The 8,817-nt window shown below is 47.6% G+C and overlaps 1 protein-coding gene and 1 non-coding gene across 2 annotated transcripts; both read right to left on the bottom strand.

Moving 5' to 3' along the window:
* Positions 1–1,390: 1,390 nt before the first annotated feature.
* Positions 1,391–8,157, bottom strand: RPL3 (ribosomal protein L3). The gene is made up of 10 exons (XM_040061950.1): positions 8,064–8,157; positions 6,874–7,066; positions 6,203–6,371; positions 5,208–5,343; positions 3,905–4,091; positions 3,379–3,539; positions 3,005–3,106; positions 2,445–2,540; positions 2,159–2,278; positions 1,391–1,499 (listed from the first exon to the last, which is right to left on the bottom strand). Exons 1-10 carry the CDS (start codon positions 8,064–8,066, stop codon positions 1,455–1,457), a joined length of 1,212 nt encoding a protein of 403 aa, XP_039917884.1. The 5' UTR covers positions 8,067–8,157; the 3' UTR covers positions 1,391–1,454.
* On the bottom strand, positions 3,695–3,787 carry LOC120752477 (small nucleolar RNA U83B). Its single transcript, XR_005700723.1, has one exon. It is a non-coding gene; the product is annotated as a small nucleolar RNA U83B (small nucleolar RNA).
* Positions 8,158–8,817: the final 660 nt, after the last annotated feature.

The raw sequence follows: 8,817 nt of genomic DNA, 5'->3' as shown, positions 1-8,817 counted from the left end.
CACCACAAGGTACGGTAAAATTAGGTGCTTTTAGAAATTTCCATCAAGATAGTCCATAGTTTGCCATGGGTGCTCAGCCCCAGCACATCCATTTATCCTGATGATCCCAATTCCTGATGATCCCAATTCCCTTGGCCGCATGACTGGTGAGATGGAAGCAGCAGCAGGCAGTGTTTGCTCAGAGCCATGCCCTTCCTAGTCAGCTAGTACATTCCAGCTTTAAAAAATAAGCCCAGCTAAGGCTAACAGGTGGGGGAAAAAACTTCACTCCTTAGAGCTGCTCAGGATGGACAAAGGTTGGGAATTCCACTTTGTTGCATCAGACAAATACTTACTTAAGGATCTTCACCCACCTGCCAGTTTGAGGCTTGTGACAAGGGGGAAAAAATTAGCAAGGAGGACTTCTTATTTCACTCGGCTGAAATTAGCCAGCAGGTTCATCTGTTAAATGAAGCTGACAGTGAGCCAGGCAGCTTCCAGTCACCCAGTCTGGTTTCTAGGGAAACAAAGTAAATGTTTTTCTTCCTTCTTGCCACCTTTTAACTCTTAGAAGGCTCTCATGCACCATCACAGGAGAAAATCTCTACATCCCACCTTTCCTCATTTAAGAGCAAATAGGGCCAAGCCAGCTCTGTTTCACGACAGTGCTACACTTTGATGTGAAGGTCTGGAGTTATTGCCTCAACTGCTGCCATGTCTCCAATTATGGCCAGTGAAGGACACAACACACCATCTCCCCAGGAGCCAGCAGGGTATTTTAGATCAGGCAGTAACGCAACAGCAGCACTCAGATCTCCTGCCTCCTCAGACAGGAGATGCAGATCATTCTCCTCCCTGCCCAGGCAGGCCTGCTTTCTGTCATCTTTCAGCAGGGAAACTACATGCATTCAGAAAAATCCAGCTGTTGTGAGGCTGGGATTTTTCAGAACACCTGCTGCTCTCAGGGACAGCAACAAACTGCACTTGCAAAGCACGCAAGCCACAGCCCCACCATACAGACACTGGAAGATTTCCATGGCAACAACCAGCATCTCTCAACTGCCCAAAATTTAGTGGCCTGAACTGTCTGGTTTATATCAAAACCCATTTGACTCAAAAGCTCTCTGTCCATCCAGCTGATTGACAAGTGGACTAATACCTCAGCAACTGCAAACACACTTGGGGCCCCTGTTGCTTTACTATTTCACACAACCAGATGCCTTGCTCTGACGCACAATCTTTGCTCTGCAAACCCAGCAACAGCAGCTTCATTTGTTTTAGAGCAACCCTGCTATAAAGGTGGATGCTCATAAGCTAAAACTTTACATGCTTCTTTGGCTTGATCCACATGTAGAAAGTGCAGCCAAGAGTACCAGGCTTGACACAGTGATGTATATACCAAGAGGCAAAATTAATTTCTTTAAAATATTTATTTTTGGTGTGAGAGCACACAGGCCATGGGACCATTCCACCCATTAGGCTGCCTCCTCTTTTGCAATGCGATCCTTCTTGAGCGGTCCCTGAAAAAAAACACACAAAAAACAAGCTATGTAAACACCACTCTGCACAAAAGACATCCTAATCTTAACAGCTGTAAAAAAATCAAGGCAAAAAAAGCCCTCCATGTTGCAACCCATTGGAAGCCCCATGCCCCATCCCCACAGCCAGAGGTTTTGAGGAAAGCTGAACAATCTGGCACAGCCACACTGGGCTGACTGGGTGACTCCTGATGTGCCTGAGCAGCAACACTGGTGCCACCTGGTGGGGAAGCTTCTGCTTGGCCCCAAGCGTGGCACTGCTCTGACCCTGCCAGGGCATTGCTCACTAGCACTCCCGGCTGCTTTCTCCAGGCAAGTGACAAACTGGGAATGCCACCACTCTGAGCACCCTCCTCCTGAGCTGCTCTTGGAGAAAATGGGAGCTCTTGTTCCGTGCTTCAACACTGAACAACCTGTGCCCAAATACACCAACACCCCTCCAACACCAAGAGCTGTCACAGGGGAAGTGAGACCCCAGGACCTTTGCAGTTGTAACCAAGTTGACAGGAGGCCTCCCAACTGAAGTTTCTGTTTCTCAGGAACTCTGGCCACATGACAGCCCAAAGGCCAGGCTAATCAGATGCCACGAGCTCAAAGACAACACAGTGATCCACAACAAATGTGCCAGGAAGAACCCTTACCATGAAAGCCTTCTTTTCCTCAGCTGTCTGGAAGCGGCCATGACCAAACTTGGACGTTGTGTCAATGAACTTCAAGTCAATCTTCTCCAGGGCTCGGCGCTTGGTCTGCACAAGCAGGGACTAAAAGGAGATACGCCAGGTGAGTACACTAGTTGGGTTTGTGTGGAAGGTTTTTCTTTCTAGAAATCCACGATTCCTCAGAATAGCGCACACATCACCCGCAGCAGAGGCAGCACAGCTTCCTTAAACTGTTACATCCCATATGACAGCAGGTTGCACTACTCACCTTGCGCAGGGTCAGGACCCTCTTCTTGGTTCCCACAACACAGCCCTTCACCATGATGAAGTCATTGGTCACCTCGCCGTAGTGGACAAAGCCTCCCTGAGTGAGGAGAAAACAGTCAGTGCTCTGTACCAAGCAGGACCAGTGATCACTTCTGCCTACAGATCCACAACACTTCTGGGCCTTGGCCATTCCCAAATCCATTGAAATCCTTTTTCCAGTATTGCCTTTCACTCGTCAAGTTTTTTGACGAAGCCATTTACTTGTTGCCATAAGGCTTTTATTAAGAACAGCAGAAGCAGCTGATGAAACAGTAAAATCTCTTCTTGCTAAGTTATTCCTTGTACAAGTACCATTTAAGGTTTTCAACATTTCTGTCCTACTACTACACAATAAATGCGATTTCCATGCTATACAAGTCAATACTGAAGCTGACTAAACACCACCTCCAACAGCAGCTGACTTGAGAGCTCTTCATTGAATTATTTTGTGACTTATACCAGGCCCACTTGCCTCTTAGGATTGCGGTTCACAGGCACACTCAGTACAGAGCTGCAACTTACCAGAGGGTTAATGCTCTTGTCAGACAAGTCATAATCAGTTGATGCATTGTTTTTGATTAGCTTTCCATCCTTGATTTGGTAACCTTGGCCAATCTTGTAAATCTAAAAGTGTAAAGGAATTCTACTTAGCAAAAGATAGGAGAAACAGCCTGTCATCAAATAAAATGTAAGAATTTCTATGTAAGCTCAGAGGAAACAGTCTGTTGCACTTTGAAAGCACATGGTAATGCAAGAATTTTAGTTATTCAACATATGAGACAACAGCCACTAACCCCAAGACAACATTCTAACAGCAAAACACCCCAAGCAGAACTCCCCACTCTGTTCACTGTCACAGAGCAAGTAAGAAACACCAGTAGCTGGGAAACACCAACCTTCTTGTTGATCTCAGTGCGGTGGTGGTAGCCCTTCTGGCCCGCACGGGCCACCGAGAAGGCCACACGGGCGGGGTGCCAGGCACCAATGCAGGCCACCTTGCGCAGGCCCCGGTGAGTCTTGCGCGGCAGCTTCTTGGTGTGCCAGCGGCTGGTGACACCTGGAAGGGACCAAAACAGCCCATCAAGCTGAGATGTCATCCAAGTCTTCAACCACAGTTTAAGCCACCTTTCAAGCTGCAGTCCCCAGGCACAGACCCAGCATCCCAGGACTCAACATTTCCTGGTGAAGCTCCCTGCCTGGCTGTCCCTGGGCTGTGTTCTCAGAAGGAAGGCAGCATGGAATGACTCCTCATGGATGTCAGGCACTGTGCCCAGTGCTCATTCCATGGTCTCATCATTGAACTGTCACAGCAGTAAGGATTTACTCACCCAGCTCTTGGCACATGCACTTGTGAAAATTCAAGGCCATGATTTCATTAAAAACTGTATCCTATCACAAAGAGAAGGACTTCCATGTGTTTACCTTTATATCCCTTGCCCTTGGTAACTCCAATAACGTCTATCATCTCATCCTGGCCAAAGACGGTTGACACAGGCACCTGCTGTTCCAGCTTCTCCCGGGCCCAATCCACTTTCTCAGCAACAGTGCCACCATTCACCTGGATCTCCATCAGGTGAGACTTTTTCTGTCTCAGGGGGAGCAAACGCATCTAGAACACATAAAGCATGACATTCAGCTCCTGGTCTTCTGAAATGGACTCCGTATTAACAAGCCCAGAATCCTTTTAGCCCTGACCTAATCTATTTTTCTAGCATCCTTTTCTAAAATATAAAACTTGAACAAGGCCCTACAATAATGGAGAAGGGTTGTATAGTGGCTTGCAAGTCATTGCACTTGGAAGTTATATGCCACCCATAGGAGCACAGAGTTCTCTAACCCCACTGCCACTGGCCAAATTCCACCGAGGAACAAGAAGAGACAAGGGGCAATAGTTTTAAACTGAAACAGGGATTTAAATTGGACCTAAGGATTGTTTTATTGTGAGGATCATGAGTCACTGGCACCAGTTGCCCAAGCAACCTGGTCTAGTGGAAGGTGTCCCTGCCCATAGAATGGGGGTTGGAACTGGATGATCCTTAAGGTCCCTTCCAACCCAAACTGTTGTGATTGTTTGATAAAGCCTGCCACAACAGGCCCTTTGGCCACTTTGGGATAGATCACATTTATAATTACTTGTACTGTATTTAGTAGAGGGAACCAGTTAGAGAATTAATAGAAGTTGCAACACCATCTCTACTGACTACTGTAGGAAATTAAGTAAAATTTGCCATCTTATTGCACTTAGAGCCAACTCAAAAGATTTAATGCATCTCCCAAGAACGTTATTCAGAGCACTGACAACTGGGGAGACACCACATCACTCAGAACCCCTCCTCCAGCTGAGCAAGAGAAGCCACCAAAAGTATGAGTGCTCGCAATCCCAACAGAATGCAGCCTGAAATGATGCTGAGTATACAAACCCCTGAGTTCAATGTTCAGTCTGATTTTATTTATAGCTAAAATTATAAGAGTCCAGGTCTACATGGTATCAGCAAAGGACTGAAGCCAAAGAGTTCCTCTTTTGGACATTCCTTCAAAACCAGCCTGTGGCTGCCAAGGCTCCTCACATCCTGTGAGCACAGCTCTATGGAGAATCAATGTGTAATGTGCTGAACAGACGGCATCTAGCTGCAGGGGAAGGCACAAATCTCCCTACAGAGGTGGATCAAGTTTCAAGCCTGCTTGCTCAGCAGTTTCCAGCATATCTGAGCCCACAGGCACCTACCTGAGTGTGAGCCATGACTCTAATAACCTGGCAGTACTTCTTCATGCTATTGAAATCCTTCTCCAACTGTTTTTTGCCCTCCTCATCTTGCCACTTCTTGCAGTATTTGGTGAAGGCCTTCTTCTTGGACTTGTGCCTTCAGGAGCAGAGCAGAGACAAGGTTTGGCTAAGTCCTTCATCAATCCCCAGGGAAGTGGGGTGAGCGGAAGGAGAAGCCACCTTAGTTGGCTTTGGCTCATTGCCAGCTTCTAATGCCTCTTTTCCACTGGCAAGCGGAGCCTGGAGCTCATCAGACAGTGGCAAAATTGCCAAAGCTGAGCGGAGCTGCCATGAATTCCAACGCACATTAACATTCACACTACAGAAAACAAAAGACTGTAAGGAAAAGTCAAACAATAACAGAAAAAAACCCAGATCTTTAAAGCAATTGTGAGATGACTGTGATCTGCTTCAAAATACCCTAATTTCCCCCCCTTGTGTGGCCGACAGCAAGGCTGTTACTAAAACACCCTTGAGAACTTTATTGCTTCACTCTGATGTCTTTTGAGCCTGCCAAGTTCGTAAACAGGCTGGAAGCTCCAGACACACTGGAGCCACACTCAGGAAAATGCACACTTTTAATCACAACAGTCTCTGGAATGACAATCACAAGCAACACTTGTCTTCTCCTCTCCTGAGAAAACAAGGCTACAGTCAGGACTCGACACTCAACACCAAACGCCAGAGGCGCTCCTTATGTCCGCCCGTCGAAGTATCATCACGTGTAGCCTCCTATGGAGCTCTCAGGCAAACCCAAAGCCACCACATCCACACCAAGGGCACTACCCAAAGTCATGCTGCCACCCTCAGGGAGCCATTCCTACAGCCTATCCCATTATTAGGCCAGTCTTTCAAAACCAAACACTAGTTGCTGAAAAGCTGTGCTAGGATCATTGCAACCCAGTGGTAAAAATACGAACCATGGCCTGGGACCAGCCAAGGCCCTGCTTTCTCACCAGTTCTTGTAGAAGCGGCGCTTGCACTCATCACTTATGTGCTCGGCAAAGATGGTCTTGAAGCTACGGAGACCACGAGGAGTCTGCACATATCCCACGATGCCCACAATGACCATCGGAGGAGTCTCTATAATAGTGACTGCCTCCACTACCTCCTTCTTGTTCACCTCTGGATGGAAACAGAAATACAGCACAATTAATTCCAGCAGTTACTCTTTAACACCACCTGCTTTTCTCACTCGCAAATCCTCCATGTGAAAGGTTAAATGACTCAAGTTCTTTTCACAGTGATGATGCAAGGTAAAGCGACCAACTCTAAAGTCATAATTTAATGCCTTGCAAAACTCCGAGGCTGGCTCAGGAGAAAGGTCAGCAAAGCTGGATAGGTAAAATGGATGGCAGCAAGTAATACATGCAGGACTGGACAATCTCCAAAAAAACACCAAAGGCAGCTGACTGATATCCCCCCCATCCAGAAGAGCCATCCCAAGGAGCCTGTTACTCTGCAGCTAAACCAAACCAGCAGGTACAGCAGAATACACCACCTAATTGGACTTGGAACAGGGTGAAGTCAAGCTAGGACTAAAATCCAGAGCTGCTACTCAAGGGGCCACGTGTCACCATTCCTGACCAAACCCACCTCCTGCTTTAAGAGGAACATTGATACATACTAGAGCCAGGTCTGTCCACTTCCCGGACAATGTGGGTCATGCCGGCTTTGTAACCCAGGAAGGCAGTGAGATGGACAGGCTTGCTGGGGTCATCTTTGGGAAAGCTCTTGACCTTGCCCCTGTGCCTGCTGCTGCGCTTGCGGGGCAGGAAGCCCAGGGAGCCGTGCCTCGGGGCCGAGAACTTGCGGTGAGACTGTCAAGAGAAAACCAACAGTAAGTGCTTGCTGCAGAGACTTCCTTATGCCCACTCGAGGGCCAAAACCAACTCTGTCCTTGTCTTAGAACATAAATATTACATATATCCAAGACGTTTGGCGTCCCAGTATCAGCTGTGGGGCTTCTGAATTCCATTATGTTACAAGAATGCGATCACCACGCAATAACTACCTACTTCTCAGACTTCTTTAATGCCTCTTCCAACCTTATTCTAAGAAGTCATCAAGTCCCACTCTAGCCAGGGAACCACAGGAGCCGTAATTTGTGTCCCACCAGAATTTCAATCCACCCCACAAGTCTAGAAAATGCAGCAGAGATAGTGCTGCACATTTTTTAATGAATCGGTACCAAAATGACAGAAACTATTTCAGTTTGCAAAAGGGCACCAAACTCGCATTTTAACATCCACCTTCGAGTTAGTTGCTCCGTGGAAGCGCAGTATTTTTTCCAAAGGTTTCTCCTCGAGTACTACCCCTGCAGCCTCCCTCTGCAACCTGAGAGCCACCCGGAGAACCCTCAGGCTGAAGAAATATTTACCCATCCAATCTCATACACAAAATAAAGAAAAATACCACGCAGCTATACACCGACCTAAAAATAAACATGGCCTTATTAAAAAAAAAAACAAAAAAAAACAACAACAACAAAAGAAAACCTCGACACGAGTTACCCTAAGTGAAGTTTAAAGCCCCAAAAAGGCCATAGCCATATGAGCTCTCCGAAGAAAAGCCGCCCTCCTTCCCAGAAAAAGGAGCCCCAAATACCCCCACAGCGGCCCGTGCCGCCCTAACCCCGCGCCCCGCACGGGCCCGCCCGGCCTCCTCGCACAACGCCTCGCCCGCGCCCCGAAATGAACCCCGCACGGCATCCCGCAGGTGCGGGAGGCAGCGGGCGCGGGGCCGCACGGCAGATGGGGCCGGGATGGCGGCGATGCCCGCGGGATGCGCGGCAAGGCCGGAGGCCCCCACACCCACCATCTCGTCCACGCGCCGCGCAGGAAGGGCCACTGCCCTCGCGAGCAGCCTTTATAAGCACCCCGCCCCTAGTCTCGCGAGAGAGCGGGCGGTGCGGCGGCGCGCGCGGCGCTACGGGCTCCGCTCGCGGCCATAAAGCTGCGCGAGCACCGATGCGCGGAAAAACAGCCGCCTCAACCATCTGACGAGGGTCGTGGGGAATTTTAGTGGGCACAGTCACCGGTGATAACAGATAATGCTTATTTTATTTCATTCAACGACATTTTATGGAATGAAGGAAATTCTGACATTTCATTTCATGTAATGAAATTTTGACATGTCATTTAATTTTACTAAGCTTCATTTCATCATTTCATTTAATTAAATTTTATTTCATCATGATAATTTCATTGCATAAAATTTCAAAATTTCACTCAGTTTCATGAAATTTTGAAATTTCGTTCCATGAATTTTCATTTCATTTTATTTCATGAAATGGAGTTTCAAAATTTCCTTTCATTTCATTTAGTGAAATTTTGTCTGTGTTATTATAATGAACATGGGCTTTAATCCACCATTGCTTCTGGTACTGAAGAGGATGAAAACCCAAGGCAATGGTATCAGCAGAACCCAGAGCTGGCTGGTCTGGAGTTTCCCATACATGAGCCACCCAGAGTTTGCCCTCAGGATCTCCTGGGGCTCACAGATAAGGATGTGTTTAACTCAACACTCTGGGGAGATTCCTGAACCTAGAATGAATTGGAGAGGTAAGGGT

This window comes from Hirundo rustica, chromosome 4 (assembly GCF_015227805.2).
Source record: "Hirundo rustica isolate bHirRus1 chromosome 4, bHirRus1.pri.v3, whole genome shotgun sequence".
Lineage (NCBI taxonomy): Eukaryota > Metazoa > Chordata > Aves > Passeriformes > Hirundinidae > Hirundo > Hirundo rustica.
The sequence above is the reverse complement of the archived record's forward strand: the minus strand, read 5'-3'. Positions and strand labels throughout refer to the sequence as shown.

What these genes read in the sequence shown, in the direction of transcription:
- RPL3 (XM_040061950.1), bottom strand. An exon ending in CGCCGCTTCTACAAGAACTG is followed by an intron (nt 5,344 to 6,202) that starts GTGAGAAAGCAG and finishes CTGCTCCTGAAG; the next exon opens with GCACAAGTCCAAGAAGAAGG. An exon ending in GAGTCATGGCTCACACTCAG is followed by an intron (nt 4,092 to 5,207) that starts GTAGGTGCCTGT and finishes TATGTGTTCTAG; the next exon opens with ATGCGTTTGCTCCCCCTGAG.